General features: G+C 39.2%; 1 protein-coding gene and 1 long non-coding RNA gene across 4 annotated transcripts in view; one reads left to right on the top strand and one right to left on the bottom strand.

The window, feature by feature from the left end:
* Window positions 1-21,968, top strand: part of LOC101174444 (leucine-rich repeat transmembrane neuronal protein 4) — a 149,941-nt gene extending 127,973 nt beyond the window's left edge. Inside the window, exon 3 of the mRNA XM_004075052.3 lies at window positions 21,582-21,968. Coding sequence (XP_004075100.2) covers window positions 21,582-21,905 — 324 coding nt within the window. The 3' untranslated portion in view covers window positions 21,906-21,968. The remainder of the gene's footprint in view (window positions 1-21,581) is intronic.
* On the bottom strand, window positions 3,869-6,293 carry LOC105358518. 3 transcript variants are annotated; one of them, XR_002874244.1, is made up of 5 exons: window positions 5,876-6,293; window positions 4,916-5,142; window positions 4,360-4,519; window positions 4,052-4,141; window positions 3,869-3,954 (listed from the first exon to the last, which is right to left on the bottom strand). It is a non-coding gene; the product is annotated as an uncharacterized LOC105358518 (long non-coding RNA). The 3 variants fall into 3 exon arrangements; XR_002874245.1 differs by having other exon boundaries at window positions 4,052-4,132; window positions 5,876-6,292; XR_002874246.1 differs by lacking the exons at window positions 3,869-3,954; window positions 4,052-4,141 and adding an exon at window positions 4,213-4,262 and having other exon boundaries at window positions 5,876-6,283.
* Window positions 21,969-23,037: the final 1,069 nt, after the last annotated feature.

Below are 23,037 nucleotides of genomic sequence, written 5' to 3'. Positions count from 1 at the left end.
TCAGTGCCCTACCAGCCAATTTTAACTGCACCCCCTTAGTACACACACCCTTTACCCCTCAAAAAGGTACTCGCCAACACACATACATGGACAGACACACCCATGCTTACAAACACACACACATCCATCATAAAAGGAAGGTAATATGTAGTTTTATCGTTAGATAATTTAAGTCTTCTCTATGAGTTTTGGTAAATCGCCTGTCCGTCCTGGGTGAAGATCCCTCCTTCATGTGGTCATTTTAAGCAATAGACACAAATGTTTGTCTTTAACAGAATTTAATATGCAGTATTTAAATGTTCCTTATTTAGATCAGTCAAGGTAAAAAAAAAATGTATGACACTCCATAACAGCATACAACAACCTTAAGTGGGAATAAAATGTTTACTACAAGCTTTTTTTAATTTTCATTCTTTCAGTGACACTCAGTCTTGTCTACATTAGATAAAGTGATTATGCGTAAAGCCTGTGTGTGTCCATGTGTGTTTGTGTGTGTGTGTGTGTCAAAGCAAAGCAGGCTGAGGAACGTGTTGAGCACTGAGTAACATTTCATGGACCATTTGCCATGGCCCGCAGAAGCTCCTTTACTGTACGTACCGCGGAGTGGGAGGCGGTAGTGATGAGCCAACAGTGGGCACTCATTGGTGTGTGAAGGGCCCTCCATCCTCCTTTCTCCTTGTCTGTCATTACCTGGCTTCCTCAGTCACTTTCCCCCGCTTTTAAAACAGCTTATCGAGCAAACCTCTGCATGTTTTCCTTAGTTCATCCGTCACCACCCTGTGTTCTGTAATCAAGAGTCATTGCACATAAAGGGGACCTCCAGTCATTAAGAAATTAGTGGGAGGCTAACAGCTTGTTTGGAGAATCAATTAGTCTAATATGTGGACACGTGGGCTCATTTTCTTACACAGTTCCAGTAGGAAAAGTCAAGGTGGGAAAGTATATCTAAATTTAAACTGACCTTTTCAAGCTCTAAAGCTATCCAATCCTCAGAGAGCTGTTAAATCAAAAGTGGTGGGAGTTGATCATTGACAAAGCCTTCTGTTATGCAACCCAGTTTTGTGAGATAAAATGAAGAATGAGGGCAAGAATACATTTCTGGAAAGATTTGATCAAAGAATTATGGGATTTATTTTGATGTCTTTGAAGTAGGGTCTTTAAAGTTGAGAACACAGCTTGACAAATGCAGCACTGGGATTCCATTTGTCTGCTATGAACAAAAAGGGTCAGTCAGCCTTAAATGCTGGGATGCATTTCGGAATTATGATCAGGCCAAAACACGACAAAAAGCAGCCAGAGGATTATTTCTATTAAGGGAAAATGCCTAGCAGTTATTTATATGTAATACTTCTCATATTTGCCACTTTTGATTTTGTTTTTTCCTGTTATGAGGCACATTTTAATTAACATTTAGCTGAAAGTTAACTGAATAATTTGGGGACGAGCAAACACATCCGCACAGGCAGCTGGGAAGTGTTTCTCTTGGGATGAGCTGTCTGAAAACAAACTGATGGTGTTTAGCTTCACACCTCCTCAGCATCAGTGCTCTGGTGAAGAGCTGGCTGGTGGGCTCTGTGTCGTTGATGCCCGCCTAGCAACATCTGAGCTCAAGCTGACAACCCCCGCATGGTGCAGCAATGTACATTTGAAAGACAACACTCACCCACACAGCGACGCACAGGCCTGCACACAAAGCCATGACGCAGAAATACATGCACAGATGGTTCTGCACATGCTTGCACCCGATTCACACTTTGAGGAGGATATGGGGTTATTTATTTGAATTATTTGCTTTTTGTTTTTGTTTTTTCCTGTTTTTCTGGCACACTGCTAAGGAAAGAGACATCCCACAAATGCAGGCCCATTAACACACATTAGCACAATGAAATGGTATAAAAAGGATACCAATAAAGACAGTTAGCTACAAAGTACTACAGATTTTACCTTTAAATCACACCAGTAGCTCCAGGACTTAAGCTACTATCACAAGGAACGTGATTTGCATGGCAGGGACATCCAGTTTTAATGTTATGTCAATACGTCTTCAGAGGTCCTGTGGCGCGTTTTGGGCACGCCGCCGCGGTCCGGCAGCAGCGCATTTCAAATATTTGAACTTTGGTGAAGAATTAGCGTCAACAAATTAGGAACTCAGCTTGAATCTGTGAAAGGTTGATGATGTAATCAGCAGGTGGAGTCTGAAATAAATATGGAGGACAATCGGATTACATTATATCCAGAATTGGATAAGCGCGTTATTGCGTGTATGTCCTTGTTTCGGGCTTACGCCTTTAAAGATTTTATGTTTGCTCATCACTATGAAAGTTCTTAGATCGTTTTCAAACTCTGCTCACAAAACCAGTGCCCATTGAACATGCGTGTCCTTTTTCATTCACAGAAGTGAAATATCATTGCTACATCTAGTTAAGTTGAGTTTAACCCTTGTGCTATCCTAGGCACTTTAACATTGGGAGTTGGGTCATCTAGACCCAGTAGACAGTGCTCTGAACCTTTTTTCTTCAATGATTTGTGATCTTCACTGGTGTCCATGAATTACATGAAATCTTTCCACCTTTATCCACCTTTGTCATGGTAGGGAGAACACGTCAATGTAAGGGTGGGTTCATCTAAGATAGCACAAGGGTTATAATGGACATAAAGAACCAGAAGCTATTCTGCATTCTCATATTTGTCTTCAGCAGGGTTTTGTGTTCTGTGTGAAGTAAATGGGGGAAATGTTGTCAGCTGTGGCGAGCACTTCCCATAGGAAAAATCTGTTGCTCATATGTTGCTTGATCTCGTCTCTTGAGATCAGTTTGAGCGTCTCATATTCGTATCATTCTGTGATCATTTGCTTCTGAACTCTTGCTCCTAAGGGTCCCTTAGGAGCAAGAGTTGCAAGAGGAGCATGCTACCATAAGATTACGTTTCTGTCATCCCTAAAAGCAGCCACACGTCGCTAGAGAGGACATCTGTTTCAGTTAAAAGAATTGAAATTCAGCATACTATGGGCATTAACTATTTAACAAATAAGGTTCAAATCTGTTTCATTTCATTTTTCATGATACAGTCCAGATCAAACATTTAAGAAATGATCAAGTCATATTTTGCATGGTTGGCTCTTAACAAGGGAAAAATAATACCCATGTCTTAATTGGGAAGCTGAGGGCTGATCGTGTCAGACGGCAAACTGTGGAATAAGATATTTCAACGAATATATATTATGGTATGATTAAGAATTTTGTGGTCAATATTTTTTGGATTGTTCAGAATATTTCCATTAGTTTTTTAAATTAGAGCACTTTGGCTTACGTCTTTGTTCTGTTTGAGACTGAAGAATTATCCCTTAGTGGTACAAAAGTAAAGGTTGGAAAAAAGTCTGTTATACTTAGAAAACTTCATAAAGCCACCCTTTAAATTGTATTTTATTTCTTTTAATGTGACACAATCTTGCTATTTAAATCAAATTACCCCAAAATAAGGATTTTCAAAGCTAAATTTTAGGTTAGCCAGGGCTGCTCATTCCTGGTCCTTGGGATCCATCACCCTGACTGTTTTCTAGATCTCCAAGCCCTGCTAGCTGTTGATCAGCTCAACCAGATGTCTCCACATTCTGACTGGATGAACACATCTGGTCCAGGTAATCAGCAGCAAGCAATTCAGGGAGAGTTGGAAAACAGGCAGGCTGGTAGATCTCAAGGACCAGGGATGAGCAGCCCTGAGTTAGATTAATACAAGATTAATTAGAATAATTAACTGCAGGTCATGATTAACTAACACACCCAAAAATGAATCGCATGACAGCACTCATAAATATGTACCTTTGCAGAAACTCCAGGGTTGAAGCCAGCTCAGTTGGATAATGACTGAACATCAGGCACAGTGCTGCAATGTTGTTGTGTACGATGGAGCGGTCCCAACTGAGCATGAACCTCCTTGGGGAAAAGCAAGACTGTCCTAAAGACAGAACAATGGATAAAGTAAACATGTCACTCATGTACAGTGTACAAAGACAAAACCTTTAGAATAATTTAACATTTGAAACTTTACTTACCACATACAATAACAGTTGGAGTCAACAGCACCTGCTGCATCTGGACCTCGTCTGCATCTTCTACAAGAACATGGCATCCTCCTCATTAAACTAGCAGAGCAGAAGAAAGAGCATCTCTTTAACATCTCATCTCTTCTGAGCAGCCACTCTGCTCTCCTTGCATCATCTGCAGCCTTTTAGAGTTTGGAAAAACGTCTTGCTTTCATCATTTCTGCAACAAGAGTGCAAACCATTTCCTTCCTTAGTCTTGGGTCAGGTCCCTTTCCAAAGACTCTCCAAAGACTGCACAAATTCCTCAGAAAACTTACTCCATGGAATTTCAAAGCTGTCCTCCCAGTCAATGTATGTACAGTCCTCGGCTTCTGGAAGATGTGGATGACGAACATCTCGGTGACTATAACAAAAGTGATAATGATTGTGTTGGTGAGGTCTCAACAGATGACGATGTGCTGTTCTCTGGCGTTTGGTCTGCAACAAAAAACAAACAAACAGTATAAAGGCCCGTACACACCGGGACGAATATTCGCCAGGCGTTATTCGCCAGCGTTTTTTGTGTTCACACCCAGGCGATTTTCGCTGACGATGAGCCGAGCGAACATGCAATTTCATTCCCTGACATTAGATGGCGCTTAATGTAAACAGAAATACTCCTGTACACAAGGTGGCGCTGCGCAACTTTACGATTCTTAAAGTCGCTTTTCACTCAGAAGAAGAGAGCAAGTATTTACGCCGGCGAAATTCGTCCCGGTGTGAACAGACCTTAAGTGTATTAAGTTTACACTGTACTGTCAGTGTGTTACCCATTCATATTCATATCCACTTCCGTGCATTACAAAAACTCATTTGTAAAATTTTGAGACTCACATTTCAATTTCCAGAAAGCAAGACGTTTCCAGGCTTGAACAGGTCTCAAAGCTGGCAGCAAGTCAGCCTCTTCTATGAATCGTAGATCGTCATACAACTCCATTTATTCCAATGGACTGCAAGTGTTCTTCCAGGATGTCGTGTGGCTCTGGTAGGACCTCCATAATGGCAGTGTGGAGGAACATGGGTTCTGATTCACTCATTTTCACGTGTAGAATTTAGATCACCTTGAATCAGAAAGGAAAAAAAAAAACATGTACACACATTTTATACAGCACAAAGTAAGATCTGGAAAGGTTTTTAAATATGATTTATATGATTCACTAAAATCCTCCTACATATCAATGTTGACATTGTTGGCTTAGCTACATCTGTGCTCTCTAACATCTCGGGCTGAGAACATGTTTTCCTATACAGTACATACTTAAATTTTCAGATTATGATTTCTAGACATGTGAGCAGTTAATGATGACTTTACTTAAACACATGTTCATAACCAGTTTCAAAAGATGACATGCCAGGCCAAACGTCTGCAGATCTTTTAAACAAGATGAAAGGTTTTTACATCGTAAAAATTGCACATACAGTGAAACTGCACATCTTGAAGTTAGCAATAATGGAAATGGTCTGTGGTGTCGTCACACTGTGATGGGATGAACCCTGCAGACCCTTAATCTTAACTGAAGAGCAATTAAATGTCTTCCAACAGTTACTTAGCACTCACGCGTTTGGAAAAAATATCAAGACTCATTCTGTAAACTCTGCACTGCAAATAACTCTTCAATGACTCTATTTTTTATTTCAAAAAGCACAAGTTAACCTTTGTAAAATGTAATAATTACTTATACAGCCAAAGCCACCGCGAGTAGCCCAGACGTCTGCAGTATTGGCGGAGCTAGCTTAAAACACCTTTAGCATTCAACTGAGTTCAGAGTTGGAAGAAAGAAATCGCAAACTTACCGTTCAAACTTCAAAGATTTTACTTGAATCTTTTCCAGACAAGCAAAAAATATGTTGGAGATTCATCCCACGGATTGTTAAAACGCAGAAAAAATACGACAAACGCTCGTCAAAAGTCTCGTTCTCTGCACTTCTCCCGCTTGCAGATTCCGGCCCGTTGGTGACGTCAACCACAGAGTTTTCCCTCCCACTGTGATCAACCAATCAGAAATCTGTGTCAAGTGAGGCTGTGATACAGTTTAAAATTCAAATCGCGTTACTCCAGGCTTCTGTTTGTTCAATATGATGCAGACTAAAATCAAGAAAACAGAAAATATTTTCAGCTTGTAAGGCTGCATGAAGGGTGATTTTTAAAGACAAAGATAAAGTAACTCAAACTGAACCCCATAAATCTGTACCACCCTAAAGTTGATTTATTTCTTTGATTATTTTTATTTGTGTATTTTATTTGTTTGTTTCAAATGTAAAATCTATTTTTTGTTCACTTTAAGGTGATCCAAATTCGATCCCAAATGTCCTTTATTTAGTTCAGACATCAATGTGTTAAATGTTTTATACCCACCAACATATAAGTGCGTGTATATGCACTTGTGCGTGTATGCATGTGTGCCAGTGCATGCGTGTGTTTGTGTTTAACTAAACCTAGCATCATTAACCCAACATACATTCTTGTTCATTTATGTTTAAATAAGCAGTCAAAAAAAAAGTTTATTAAATTGACACTGCAACGTTGTCTTGAAATTTCATGTTTTTTAAAAAGTTTGAAAAATATGTCTTTTGAGGACATGACTGTCTTAATGATTTAACTTTTTTTCTCTTGAAATTGTAATTGAGTTATATAAATGTGTAAGCAATATACAACTTTTTTAAGTTAAGTAAAATAAAATAAAAAATATTATTTTCTCGAGATAAACTATAATGGTGTCATCATGAGACTCATTTTAGGGCTTGTACTACTCTCATTTTTCTTTTTGCTGAGACAATAAAAAAAGAGGCTAAAAGAAGATCTAAATTATTGAGCAACGAGAGACAGAACCATTTATGTCTTTCACTGAGACATAACTGAGATAGGGATTTGAAGTAAGGATATCAAATTGAGACATACTTGAGCGCAACATGATATGGCTCATTTTTCTCTTAATTGAGATCTGGAGAAGAGACAGTTGTGAGAGAATTTTGAGATCTCAAACAGTGCTCACTGTGAGACTTATTTCTCAGGAGAAATGTTTGAGAAGAATGAGAAAAGCAGTTTAGTCTCAAACAGTTCTCATTTATGTCTAGGAGACGTAAATGTGACAGAAACGAGATCTCATCTTCAGTTTTGCTTTGCTATGGGTTTGTATGACGCTATAGAAAACTGTTATGCAGTAACTGTTTCAAAATGAACGCTGAACATTTAGATCAAATATTTATACTGCTACTGAATATAAAAGAGCCAAATGGAACTGTTGCAAAAATATCGCAACACAGAGAATAAGGAACAGATGAAGAAGAGTTAGGCCATTTCCAATAGCTCGGTAAAGCTTTGTTTTCTAATTTTCCACAAGGAATATTCAACAAAAATTCCAAATGATAACAACATTAAAGTTTCATGCAGAAGGAAAGAAATCTAATGTCAATTACAGTTTTTTGGAAATAAACTTGTTGCTTTTGTAGAAAAACAGAAATACTTCTGTGATCCAATTGAACAGCTTCTTAGCTACTTCAAAGACTTACTGAAATGAAGATTATTTTAGAAGGAAGAGTAAAAGAAAAGCTAAATTAAAACTGTAACTTGCAACTCCTCTGCAACTCTTTTTGTGCTTCTTCGTGCAACAATGGAGTGACTTGAGAGGATCAAAGTATTTGGCAGGAAAAGCGACAAACTTTCTGAACCGTAATGCTCCTAAAGCCAGAGGAGGCATTAGCATTGTCTGCTTGTAGCTTTGCCACCGCCTCCTTAGCTGTTCATAGAAGCATTGGAGGCAAAAGGAAACAAAACTTTAAAAGGCACTGTATGGGAGAAAAAATTTGGGGGAGATTCGGGGCTTTTTAAGGATCACTGCTTACTTAAATTGTAGACGTGAGAATTTACACAGGATTGTAAAAAAAGAGAGGGGGTGGTTTGAATAGGGTGGTACCCTGTTAAAAAAACAAACTGAAAATTCTGTATTTTTCTAAAATATATGGCACACTTTAAAGCCTTAATTTTTTTCAAAAAGCAACAGTGCACCCTTAATCTGGAGTGCCCTATATGGATTCATTCTTTTGTGTTTACTGATGTTGAAGCAATTCTAAGGGGTACATGGTGCTCTTTCAATATGTTTGTTTTTGTAAATGTTGCAAACAAGGTTGAGCGTTGTTGTGAATATGCTAACGCGGCAAACATGTAGCTGTGTTCAACTGTGTGTTGTTGATTTTTTTGTGTTACGGACAAGGTTTGGAGTTAGCGTAGTAACACTAATGTTGCTTTAGCTGTATCAATGTTTTTTAAGAGTTGCAAACAAGTTTGGGAGTTACAAATAGGCCTAAACGCTGACATAGCTAACACTTGTAGCGTGGCTAATGCCTCTGATGTGGCTAATGTGCAGAATGCTGAAACAAGTTGTAGGCTATGTCTGAATTCCTTCTGTACTCACGACATAGAGCACTATATAGTGCGTTTGCCATGTTGTAGTGTTATCTACATCTACAATCTACAATTCCAAAAGTGCCCTAGAAATTTTGCAAAGGTCTCTGTGTGAAACTATTGTGCATTGATGCTCACTAGATTGGGAAATATAGAACACAATTCATTGCGTTTGAGCAATGTTTTCGAAAAAAAATTATTTGAATATATTTTTACATAAACCATCAACGTTTTCACCTTCAAAACACAGCGGATTCGATTCATAAATAGCCGTCACAAAACTTTCAAATCAATTAAATTTTCACTTAATGATATTGAGATGTCATATGCACAATATGCACTTCCATCTTTGCAAAAGTTTGGATGTTGCTCGTTTTCGTGGGTGAAAGGCAGACACGCTGCCGAGGCTGACTGCAGGTCAAGGTCATGAAATGGACGAAACCCACATCGAGCCAAAGCCTGTACCTCAAATACAGAGGCACCTGACTTCCAGGTTGGAAAAGAGCTCTGAAAAATAAAGGACATGCCAAAGGATATGGTTTACAGTAAAAAATGTAAAATAGCTTGGTGTAGGCCAGGGGTTCTCAAAGTTTGTGTAGTGGAGGGCCAAATTAGGAATTCGACATTAGACTGGGAGCCAATTTTGGTGAAAAGAATTGGCTAAACAGAAAAAGTTGTTTTTAATAACTTTAATGACCAAATGTCATTTGTACAGTTAACCAGGCCCTCCAGATGTTTTCCCAGTTGTGGTCGGAGGTTGCTTCCCAGATCTTCTACTCGTCTAGTTATTGTATGATTTGACAGACTTTCCCCTTTGCTCTGGATGAACAATGTCAGCTACTTTCAGCATACATTCTTTTTACAAACTCCCTGTCACTTGAGGCCTTGCTAGGCCGGGCCATTTCCAAAGCCACAGCGTAGCTAGCTTCAGTCACAGCTTCAGTCACAGCTTCACTGAATCTAGCCATTTTTTGTAAACATTATCTGTTGTGCAGCATAGCCTCGTTGTTGTTGTTGGAGCTAATTGTTGCGCTCCTCGCCGATAAATTTGTCATAGTTTTTACAATTTGTAACATATTGATGATTTTTATTGAATTCTTTGAGCATTGCATTTATCTGCTTGCAAATAAGGCACATGACTTTATCCAGCTCTTGAGGTACGACAAATGTGTCCACTAAGCGTAAAATCGCCTTTTCTCCTCGCCAACACGTTTTTCCTCACAGGAACCTGCTCTGGCTCTCTTTTACTGAGGGCCTCCATTTTACCACCTTTTACTGAGGGCCGCCATTGGCCTTTGAGAACCCCTGGTATACGCCCTTTAAAATCCAGGGCCCTAGATAGTCCCACACTATCTAGTTTTTTAGTAGTTCGGGATCAGTGTGGGAATTTGGACAGTAGGAGTTAGTATCGTCACTGTAACATTTGTATTAGCTGTATCAGTATGTTTTTTACATGTTGCAAACAAGGTTGGCAGTTAAACGTACTATAAATATGCTAACATGCCTAATGCTTCTAAAATGGCTAATGCTTTTCCTATGGCTAATGTTTAAAACGTTACAAATTAGATCTAAAGTTATGGTTGGGGTGTCATGAATACCCTAATGTGGCTAACGAATAGAGGTGTTCGATTTTTTTATGTGATCCTAACAAAGTTGGGAGTTAACATAGTCACAGTAACATTTGTTTTAACTGTATCGGTCTGGTACTTTTTATTTGTTGTAAATAAGTTTGGGAGTTTGGTACAGATAAGCTAATGCAGCTAATATAAGTTCAAAAATAGACCATTCATTGACTATGTGTCTTATAATCCGGTGTGCCCTTGCATGGAAAATGTAGTTTTAATTTTCAACATACAGTATCTGCAGTTAATCTCCTGAAGCATAAATCACATTGTGTGAATGTTAGGGATTTCAGATGACTCAATCATAGAGAGAGATCAGGCATAAGGAGATTCACCAGGAGGCAGGATGCCAGTCTTTGTCCGCTGAAACAAAGGCAGGTAATATTGAAAGGGATCTAAAGAAGCAAAGCTCCTTTCCAGCTGTGCAACACGAGGAGCCCAGCCTTTTTTCTCTTTTGCTCGATGTTCTCAGTGCTAATACTTCCTGACAGAAAGGAGCCATGGTTTGCATTAGACCAGGGGTCGGGAACCTATGGCTCGCGAGCCATATATGGCTCTTTTGATGGTCACATGTGGCTCGCAGACAAATCCTTAATTATACTTTTTTTTTTTCATTAGACCAGTCCTTCTCGGGCGCGATGCAATGCCAGAGGCGCGCAGTAGTAGCGGTGCTTGGAGAAAAAACTATCAGTTTACTGTTATCTATTATTTCACAGAGTTTGTACCACCCGGAAACCTTTGAATTGCCTCCCTGAGGAAGAGCGCGCAGTTTTGGGGACGGGATGTGTGAGGAAGAAAGCAGAGGGGGTGGGGGGGGTGGGGGGACCGGCAGCAGGTGAATCGCGCAGAGATGGTAAAAACGTAAACCTGCTGCCCGTCACTCCTGCAGCGTGGGTGTGTGTGTTTGGTTCCATGTCTGTCTCACATCTAAAGAACATTCAGACCTACGATCACGTTTAAAGTCTCAACGCCTGCATGAAGCAGAAACTCACCACGGATCAACCAGACTAGACCATCAGCAAAACCACCACGAGAAATACTCATCATTTATTAGCAACAGTATAACAATGTTATTAAAAAGAATCCACAGACTTATTGGACTTTAAAAATGTTGAAATTACATCAAATGCACACATTCATTTGTATATTTAGTTTTAAACATATTGTCGCGGACTGAGTTTAACTTGGCTGTTGGGCCGCGTTAAAAGTTCTGGAGTTCATGGAACGCATCGTTCAAGCAGAGATCTGATTGGCCCTCAGTTCTGTCGCTCAGCCTGTTGTTAGGGAGTTTGGACCAATGGGGTTCAGCCATGGGCCGAATAAGGAAATGGGAGGGCTGGAGCAGGACGGGGGAATATAAAGTTGGGAGAAGCGCTCTCGTCTCGGCGGGAGAGATTCAGGTGTTGCTGAATTGATTGTACGGCGTTTGTTGCGGTCTACAGTAACCAGAATAAAGAACCCTAAAAGAGGTTAAGTCTCCGTGCCTTAGTGTGGGAAAGGGACACTACATTATTGTATGGCTCTTTCGAAATTACATTTAAAAATATGTGGCGTTTATGGCTCTCCTGGCCAAAAAGGTTCCCGACCCCTGCATTAGACAATGAAGGGTTCACCAACATATGTACCTGAACTGAAACAAAATTCCTCTAAGTGTCTCTCTGTGGGGAATCAAATCCTTGGAGCTTTTCTGGAATTTTTCAAATCTAAATTGGTTTTGCTATTTTAAACACATTTGAAGTTGTTTATAAAATATCTTTAAATTCAGCTGACCTTGACTGCAAATTACAATGACCCAAATCACCCTTTAGTTTCTTTTATATTTTTTTCAAATGGGAAAATTGCCTTTTTTCTGTCTTTTTCTAAAAATAACATTTCATAGATTCCTGGCAATTTTTCAGCTTTTTAGCCACCTGGAACGTGTGACTATCCACGCATCTGTCTGTCCGTGCACCCATCTATCCATCCATCCATCAAACCTGTTAAGAGTGAACACAGGGAGCAGCACACTTTTGACAGACCGTCACTCTGATACAGAGCTAAGACAGTGAGGCAGACAGAGGGGAATGCTTATGCTGCCATCTGCAATAAATCTTTAATCACCAATTTACCCAACATGCAAGCCTTTGGACAAAGGAGTAGTACAAGGAGGGGGGGATGCAACCAAAGCAGCCAGAAATAATCCATGCTGGCAAACTCTGTGCAGAAAGACCCAGCTGAGACCCAACGACTGAATGGATTCAGATCCACAAATACAAAGAACAACAAGGTTGTCTGTTTTATGATCAAACTGCAGTTAGATGAGTACAATACAAAGTCAGGGTTTCTAATTCTGCTTTGTTTGGGTTCACAAAAATATGGAATGCCCTAACGTAAAACTGAAGATGCACTGTCAGACATTGAGACATTTGGTAAGCTGAAGCTCACACTACCCTTTCAGTTACCTTGAAAGCTGCAGACAGTTTGCTGAAGGTTGACGTGTTGTTGTTTTTCACAAAGCTGCGCACCGCTTTATCCGTCACACATCATCAAACAGAACACTACTGATGTTGCATATTTACTGGGTTGGGGTATTGTGGACCAAGTTTACTGCTGCGTTAACTAACCAGATCATGGAGAGACTTTGTTTTTCAAGATGAACATTTTACCTTCTAATCTATTAAGGGAAATATGATGCTTTTCACTTTTAAATACACATATTAATTAAATCACCTCAACTGTCCATATGTGTGTGTGTATATATATATATATATATATACAGTATATGTTGTTCACTTTTCGGCTTATCCCTATAGGGGTCGCCACAGTCACGAAGCTTTCACTGATTTGCACAAGTTGTTTTGCCCTACTTGACACAACCCTACGTTTTACCCGGGCTGGGGACCAGCACAGGCAGAACCAGAGTATATATCGTGGGATAAACAATGGACCACTGTACATGTTTCTCATAGACAAAAGCTACAGAGCTACCAAGAATTGGTCATGAAGATTAAGTACTCAGATTTTTTACACCTAAAACGATAAAAAAAAAAAGGCAGTCAAGTTCTACCAAAATGCCACACAACAAAATCACACAAACACTCAAAGTAATCATTGGTTCATATATAAATCATTGTCCTTTAATCATTAAAGGAAAGAAGGAAATGTGGTTGCTTTCAAGTTATCATAATAATGAAGTCTCATTGGAGGTTTGATTGACGCACAATCAGTAAATAGCTGTTGTTGCTTTGAATGTAAGTTGGTCTTATACTAAATAAGCTGGTTTAAATGAATAATTCTTTCCAACAAATGCCATTGATGTTTATTTATTGATCTATTTATTTATGTTTCTTTTGGATGTGTGAAAAATGTTGTTATGTGTCAAATATCAAAGCTGATTTAAAAATACACAACTGACCATTAAAGATAACTTTAAGGGTCAGCTTTTAAATAAAAATCAAAACAGTTTTAGAGTAGCAAATCATAGTTTTTGTCAAGCTTTATTACACTTATGCCTTTAAAATATGGAGTTCATTCAGTCTCAATAATCAGAGATGCTCACAAACTTATAAACTTATAAAAATACACACACACTGATTCACACATAGACACACACACACATATATAGATATATATATCTATATATGTTTATATATATATAGATATATAGATATATCTTAATAATTATGCACAACAGGTAAACAGAACTTTAAACATGTTAGTGAACATATAATCATTTCCATCTAAACAATGTACTACTGCATTATGTTATTGTTCCGAAAGTCCCACAACAAACCTCAATATTTATAATAATAATACTTAGAAAAGCAAACAACATGGTTTCACTGGGACTTCAGGGTTATCATACATGTGTGTCTCATTAATATACGTTTTCTTTTGCTTCTTCTAATTGTTCCGCCATCAGAGGAGGAGAACAGATTCAATAAAAGGTTTGTCACAGTTCAGGCATCGAAAAAGAGTAGCTTAGCATTTATACATTTTATTTTAATTCCAAAAGCTTGCAATATGGGAGAAAATAGCACAGGCAGAATAAAACTAAAAAAAAAGATTGAATGAGAACAATGCTTTCCTTTGACCTTGAAAAACATACAACCTAATTAATCAGTGAACTACCCGAAGTTAGTTTGATTTCAGTATGCGTCAAACCCTCTGTTGAACTTGCTTTAAAATGCAGTTGGCAGTAATCCAGTTGGCAGAAAAATTATGTCAATAGGGCGTATTGGGTTAAAATGGTTTGCATGCAAAGCACTAACATACATAATGCATAACAAGAGAAATGTATAAATGGTTAAATCACAACAGTCCAGGTCAAAGAACTCTGTTAAAGAACATTTGAAATATAAAAGTGGCTTCCTGTTTGTTGGTGTTACTCAATTTCCATATTTGGCAACTGACTGTTTGGATGAATTCCTAAAGTCCTAATGGTGAGGGATGAAGTGGCTGACAGCACTCCTAATGAGTTGGATTGAAGTTTTATTTTAGTTATAATTCAAGTTATGTTTTTCATTTTTCAATTGACAAATCAATATGCAATTCAGGTATAGAACATGAAAATGTATTTTGCAGTTTAGAATTCAATAATAAAATTGACACTTCAATACCACAATTTAGAAAATAAAATGTAAAAAAAAAAGGAAATCAATAGCATTTTAAACTGTCATGGGTTTTTGATGTCATGATTCAAAAAATGCATGTTGCAATTTACAATTGAATATGCAGTTTGAGCGTTCATTTTCAAAATCCATTTTGCAATGAACTGTACAATAATAAAAGATGACATTTAGTCAAAATTCAAATGAAATTGCAAAACAGCCCCCCCCCCACTGAAATGCATTTTCATTTGCATTGCACCGCACTTGATGTCTGTCAAATTTCAAATTGAAATGCAAACTCAGAAACTCATCAGGGCGGGGCACCTACCAGCTTTAATAATTTACTAAATCACGGCTAAATCAGCACATCTGTATGGAAAAAATAAAAAGTAAGGGTAAAAACTAATGTACAACAACATCTTGCACAAATACCTCTCACTTATTCAAAAACAATTTCATAGATGCTGCCAAAATGATTCAGGGTTGCTGTTTCTTTTCATTAATTTATAGGCCAGAGAGCGGGGGGCAGAGCTGAGGTGCCTGGGGTGGGGGGTGAAGGGCTTAAACTGAAAGGGGAGTGAGGGGAGTAATCCACTGAGTGCTCATAATGTAATGAGTCAGCTTCGCATAATGGAGTCTGGTTTTGGAAGAAGGAGGTTGGGTTCTGGAGGTGCACAGATACAAATGAAGGAAACGCAAGATTGGAAGGTGTTTGGAAATGATTTTAATTTTATAACAAGGAGTCAGATGAAACCAGCAGGGAGTAGGATTTGTTGAACTCTTGCTTGGCTACAGGAAAGCTTAAGCCTGCTTGAAGACCCACTCCTATGTGCTAATGTCTCAAAATTTTTGTTGGTGCTTTTAACGTGTTCTTGAGAATATTTTTTTTTTATGACAGAGGACACGAATTAAGAAAATTAAACTTAAAATTGTGTTTCTGTGTATTTCTTTATGCAAATCGCTGTGAATCAGGAGCAGATTAAAAAATGCAGTTTATAAAAAGATTGTATACAAATACAATCTTTGTATTTGTAACATAGAAAATACCATGGGTGGGCCACAAGTACTCTGCTCCACTCCATTTTGATGCATCCACTAGTAGACGACTAGATCCATAGCTGACATCTGGTTCAATACTGTAGAGCTGGATTCATATCTACATCTGGATAGCTCAGATACTGCTCTGCATTTTTGTTGCACCGAAAAATGTAGGATGGGGGTGTGAAGGGCTGTAAGCTAGCAGGGGAGTGTAAACAGATAACTCTCAGTAATGGGAAGGAGAAGGGGGGTGGGATTGCTCTGTTCCAAGGGTCGTGCCCACAACTCAGAGGTGAATTTCAAGTAAACTCCTGGGGCCTCATTTATAAACGTTGCGTACGCCACTCTCTACGCAATAATGGATATTTATAAAAAGCAAACTTGACGGGAAAATGTGCGGTCCTTCACGCAAGCTCTGACCCAGGCGTACGCACAAAAACGGGTGACATGAGAAATGGCGACACCGTCGGCAGATGGAAGAAACAACTGAAAGTGAAAGTGAAAATGACAATACTGCCTCTCATAAATAACATGAAGACTTCATAAAGCAAGTCTTACAATTAACATCCTACACGAACACCCGTTTGATCGATCAGCAGTGAAACAAACAAAGAAAATCAAACGAAAATTACAACAGAAATTCAAATGAACACATATTTGCAAATAGAAAAGTGAAATATGTTCTGCAATATTGGCATGTTGTGCAATTCATCCTCATAAATAATGCAGTTAACAGAACGAAATAATGTACAAAACTGATATTCTCGTTAATGTGTCTGTCTGGCGGAGCAGATATAGATTGATGCAATTAGACAGACAGACAGACAGACAGACATATTAATTGTCCACTGGGGAAAGTTGTTTTCATAGTAAAACATTTATTCGTAAGGTACGGAATTATGGTATTCATGCATATGCCTTTAGTTTGTTTTATTTTTGATAAAACAATGTATGGCGTATGTCTCAACCATTCAGAAAGCAACAAGAAATTACATTTGCGCTGAACAATTTCCCATTTCTACGTTGATTATTACCAACATCTGTAGCTTGTCAGATGCAATTGTATGGAGGGAAATAAAATGCCCCATCACAATGCGTAATGATGCACAATGGCTGATCTTGCGCTCTTAGAAGATGTGGCAAATGGAAAAATTCGGAGTGAACACATCTTTAGACAGCAAGAAGACTTGCTGGCAAACGAGGACGAGTGGCTTATGAGCCGGTTCCGACTTCCTCGAACCGTCCTGTTGGACCTCTGCGGACTTTTGGGCCCGGCGTTACAGAGGAGCACTCGGAGGAACCACGTCGTGCCTGTGTCACCCGGTGCATATGGCACGTCGGTGTCCCCCTCCGCCTCAGACACCACTCCACTTAATAGGGATTCCCCAATAATTGCCGCCAGTCTCTCATCAAGAGGGGTCAGCTCCGGTGTCCCCTCCCCCCCCGTGGCAGACACACTCTGGCGATGGAGCGCTAGACGTTTTTTGCATCGACTTTGATGTCCGACCATTTTTCTTTTTATTTCGGCCACGGTCCGAGGTTGTGAGGCTACAGCATTTACGGCGTCTGCCAGTTTGCCACTCAAGTGCCTTTTTGGCATTAGTAATGCCCACACAACATTTTTCTCCTCTTTTCCACATCGCAAACGATAACTTCTACTTCACATTGAGTGAAGTTACGTTTTTTTGATCACCTCTCTGTGTATGCCATGATTTCGCAATCAATGAATATTAACTTGTGGGCGTTTCACGGACTATTTATGGGCAACTATGGGCGTGTCATGAAGCCGCAAAAGCTACGCTGCATTTAGAATTGGTTGTGAATTATTAAGGGAAAGATGCGTAGGATGTCACGGTTTTATAAATCCTAATATTTCTGTGCGTACGCACTCCCTATGTTTCATCCGTACGCCACTTCTGACGCAAATCCTACGCAAAGTTTTATAAATGAGGCCCCTGGTGCTTTGCAGAAACTATGTTCTACAAAACAACAGTTTTTTTTAAAACCTTAATCATAATTAAAGGTCACTGCTTTTAAAATAGATCAAAAAACGAGCAGGGTGGAGCTTTAAGGAAAACAATGTACTTTTTTAATCCTAGTTATGGTTTTAAATGAAAGAGTGTGTGGTTCCGTCAAGTTGGCTTCATTTTCCTCCTCCCCTGCCAGTTGGTGTTTGCCTGGATTGTCTTCATTTGACTTTTAAACATGAGCTTTTTCATCCACTTTCACTTCACCTTTGCAGCATATATTTCCATCACATTTACAGTCAGTTAGAAAGCATTAACCTTATTTTTCTTGTCTTACTTCAAAGAAGACCTGTCAGATTTTTTTATATGGTGAAATGAATCCAAAGTTTAGGATTTTCTCCTTTTTTAGCTTACTTTAAGTAATGATAAGTGTTTGAAAATGATTGACACATTTTTACTTGACTTTTTTTTACTTCTCTTTTCCAACTGATACGCTGTCATCTGAACTGATCATGCAATTAGTTTAGATTAACTGTACATGCCAGATGTTTTCAGGTGTCTGCAACTGAAATTGATACTTTCAGCTTTTTTACATTTGCAGGCTGCAACCTAAAAAAAATTCTGTTGTTTGTTTGACAAATTAGCAAATTAGATTCACATTAGTTGGTGAAATTGACAGGAAACGCCCACAAACATAAAAATATGAATATACTTTTTTTGAAAAATCCTTTATAGGAGCAAAAATGTCTTTATAGGAGGGTTTTGGAGAATCATGCTCCTCACAGAGACTTGGTGGCGTGTAGTTTATGTTAAAAATGAAGCATGAAAAATGTGCAGGGGGAAACAGTGCAGGCTGTGACACTTGCTCTGCTTCTAGCGCCTTCTGGAGAGTCAGAAGTTGTATTATTCATGTCTTCTGGTTTGCCATCATCTCTCCAGCTCCTGCAGGGGTTGTGTGCTTCTTGTCACCTGTGTGTACAGATCAGACAATGTGTCTCTTCCAGCCTGCAGTGTTTAATCCAGGTCAGCTGCCATCTCACCCTGCTGTTTTCACGGCCTGTTAGAAATCTCTTAAATGGGGAATAAAGTTAAAGTTAAAGGAGCCTACAAGAGTCTCATCTGCTTGCTTGGCAATGTGTTAAGGTCTGTGGAGGGAGGACGGGATACACCGACAGATGTGGTGAGGGCCCCTGGATGGAACACAAGTGGCATGACACTGGAGACGGTGCAGGCTTCTGTGTTCTGTCCCTTTTAGCAAAGGTTAGACGCAGAAGCATCTGTGGTTTTTGTTTTTTTCCCCCACACTACTCTTTTTTTCATGTTAAATGACAAAAATAGGAAAAAAACGCTGTGTGCAGGAGAAGGGATTAGACTTCTATTAATTATGTTTTCCACATCTGTGAGGCACATGCTTCATGGCACACGAAAGATTTATAAGGGTCTGTGCGTCAAAAGGTTACGGATAAGTGAAGGCTCAGGTGGTCACCACGTGAGAACATTTACGCCGCGCCAGGAGGAAGCTGCCAAACTAACTGTTTGGAGTCACTCAGAAGCTACAAATGGGTCTATGGACTAAAAGAACAGCTGTGGCTACCCAAGTATTATTATTATTACTAATATTATTTCAAGTACATTTTATCTTAATTTTTTTCTGCTGTTTTTGTTTGTGAACAGCAGCTGGTGGGGGGCAATTTCATTTGCATATTCAATAGATGCCCTTTAGTTTGCTGCTTGTCGGTATTTTCAATTCTATGCACATAAAGGTTTCTTCTCAAAAATTACTTTGCAAACTCATTAAAGTTTAAAAATGAAAGAAAAGTTGGAATGAAAATGAAGCTTCCACTTGTTGGTTTTATCATATTTTAAAGCAAAAATATTGGTTTATAATAGCTGTTATTGTAATAAAACATACCCACATGGTGACCTTTACAATTTAAAATGGCCTTATGTTCAGTACATTCACAGATTCATGTGCTCAGACATGTCATTCACACATTTAAACAGTAATGCCTTAGTTATAACTGCCCTTATGGGTGGATGCAGGGGAAAAGCCTGTGCGGGCAAACCTGTGCAGGTAGTTTTAAGATCGTTGACCGCTCAGTGAATCCGTAGTGCAAAAATGTTTAAGCACAGATTTTCCAATGGGCATGCTGTGGGCAACATGTAGCAGCGAACACTTAACCCTTGTGCTATCTTAGATGACCCCACCCTTACATTGACGTGTTCTCCCTACCATGACAAAGGTGGATAAAGGTGGAAAAATTTCATGTAATCCGTGGACACCAGTGAAGATCACAAATCATTGAAGAAAAAAGGTTCAGCGCACTGTCTAGTGGGGTCTAAATGACCCAACTCCCTAGGATAGCACAAGGGTTACACACAACAACACAAAGGGCAAGTAAAGGTGAAGTAGGTGAGACACAGGCACGTACATATTTTTCATTTTTCAACCCCCGAAACCTGCGCTCTGCACAAAGAGACCATCATTGCTGTTAAGTGATAAGAACGCTCCTTGTGCGTTCCTTGCCAGCCCATTGAGCAATCCGTGCAGCCCAACTGTTAGCAATTAGGAAAGCAAACAGAGTGCACATTTTAATTTGTATTTTGTATTGCGGTTGCAGTTTTGCATATTTTCACTTTAAATTTGCTTTAAAGGAAAAAGTCTAAATTATATGTAATTTTTATAAATTGAAAGTTGAATTGTAATTAGCCAGGTTTTTGTTTTTATCATTTATTTTGAACATTTTATCTGGAAGGATTAATAGCATATACATATCATACACATGAACAAACACACAATTTTTTACACTAGTTATTCAATGAATGCATACTTTTAATAAATTAAATAAAGCAACAAAACAACATTAAGATCCTTTTGGGAGCTGAAAGAGATTACTCTCTCGTGAGCAGATCCTAATGAGCTGGATCTCTAAAAAGAGCCGGAATTAGTGGAGAGGGGCTTCTTCCACTGATTACTGGCACATGTCTGCTACCTCGGTACAGAATGTCGAATCGGTGAAAATTTGCAAATTTTACTCCAGGCTTTATGTTTCCCAGCTCTGTTCCTATACATGAAAGACTTTGTGTCATATAATTCCAGCCGGGCACCCCAAGCAACTATTTCTTCATGATCAATTTTAAAACAGTTGGCACTTTCTTGAATTAAAAGGGACGCCATGTTTATCTGCATCCCTGATTAGTCGAATTTCAACCAGTTTGACTTTCAGCGTGCGTTCAATTGCCGCGAGTTTTGTAAGTAGAGCTGGTATAGGACCAGCCCTGAGCCAGTCTTAAACGGCCTTCAAAATCTTCGTTACGTGTAAACGTGACACTTTTGAATGCAGAAGCACGAAATGTGCATGTACACATGTTTACGTAGACTTTCCGTTACAAGTGGTCACTTGAACACACGTTGCTGAGGGCATAGCCATAAGTAAACATTACACAGAACCATAACATGCTCATGGTCATTTTTGCAAGCTTGAATTGTTGTCAATTCTCACTTTTCAGTAACGCATAAAGATTCAGTCTTCCAGGTTTCCCAGTCAGTCCTCATCAGCGTTTTAGCGAATACTATGTTGGAAAAATCTAGATAGCACTATGTTTGTATTAAATGGTCTAAAGGTTAAAAAAAAAAAAGGTTTGGCCCAAGATATCTCAGTCGAAATGTTTGGTTGACAAAATGACTCAAATTATTTACAGACCTATCGGTGTTACAAGAGGAAGACAGAAAAACCTAAAAGAAAATTATTTTTCTGCTTGGAATAGCTTTTGTTGCTATGAAAATTGTGTTTCTAATTAATTTCCTCTTTCTTCTTTTTGTCCCCTACACTTTTCACATCTCATCTTTATTCTCTCCATCATTCCTTTCCCTAATAACAGGTACCCCATCAGATGGGTGCCCTGGCCTTTTACAGATATGAGCAGCCTATTGTGGACTACTGCCAAGCCCATCAACCTCTGAGGCTTAATGTGGGCTACGAGGGACCACCTCAAGGCCTGGAGGGACTGGACGATCTGGGACCATGTGATAGAGGCACAATACAGACAGTAGCCCTGCCTGCGGTCCCCTCTGCTGCCAACATGGCCCCCCCGATACCAGGACCCCGTTCCCCACCACCAATTCTCAGACCACAGACTGAAGGTCCCATCAGTAGCCCGTTTCCACCCGCTGAGCGCACCGGCACACTTAAATTTGGGCGTTAGTGAGTCTGGTTGTTACAAATGAGGCGGAGGCCACATGACCTTGAAATAAAAGTAGCCGGCGAAGTGTTTTTTTGGGTTTTTTTTCAGTGGGGGCCTTGTTTTTAGAACGTGAGTACATGAAGTAACAGACTACATTTTCAAATGATGCCCAGAGGGATCTGGCTTCTAGAACACACAGAAATACCACAATACAGCATGATGAGACATCTCTGTTCATCAGTTCGATTTTCTTTTCCAAGAGCACCTCATTAAAAAACCCTTTACTACTGACTTTTAGGAGGCAGATCAGCAGGAAGGCAGCGCCTCGTTCCCAGATGTGACGTTCATCATCTATCGTGTCAGCATAACGGTATACCTGTTCCCAGCAGCAGTTAGCTTGGCTTTCAGGTGTGAAAGGGAAAGTGGAATAAACACGTCGCAATCAGAGAAAAAACACAAAATGTGAGGGGCAGAACCAGCTGTTGTTTAAAAAACACAAAGCTTCTTCTTACTGTGATTATTCAAAAAAGATGCAAGTCACTCGCTCGTGACAAAAAGGGAAGATCCAGAATCCTTTTTGCAAAAATAGTCAAACCTAGATTCTTTTTGTTTTGTTTTCGTAAATGTGGTATTAAGTTCTGATTTCCATTAATGTGCATGTTAAACCAAAGAGTTTATTGATGAATTTCTTTATTGCACAGACACGAAGGCTCCTCTAGCTTACAGTTACCACCAAAGCCTTTGCTGATTCTAGATGAGCTGGGATCGTCTAAACGAGTGGTACTCTCCAGTTTCTTTTGATTTGAAAAATGATCGAATTTTTGTAATCATAGCATCCTCCAAGCACCAGGTCAATATGTTTTATGCAAAGATTCATGAACAAAAATCAAGAAACACCCTGAGAGTTTTAGTCCAGCAGGTTGATTCGTCATTCTGTAGGCAACCATGGGAACTTTGGTGACAATAAGTGCAGTAGAATAAAAGCATTGTACATATTGCGGAAAAGTTAAGCTGAAATGAATAATGCCACACTCACTGCCCCAAACAGCCCGTGGAAACATTGTTGAGTCAATGTTTGCATTTTATCAACGGACTGAAGAGCGCCGTTTCTGGACCAGGAAACGTTCAGTCAGAGCGCCTCCGTCACAGAGAA

Source organism: Oryzias latipes, chromosome 12 (assembly GCF_002234675.1).
Source record: "Oryzias latipes chromosome 12, ASM223467v1".
NCBI lineage: Eukaryota > Metazoa > Chordata > Actinopteri > Beloniformes > Adrianichthyidae > Oryzias > Oryzias latipes.
The sequence above is the reverse complement of the archived record's forward strand: the minus strand, read 5'-3'. Positions and strand labels throughout refer to the sequence as shown.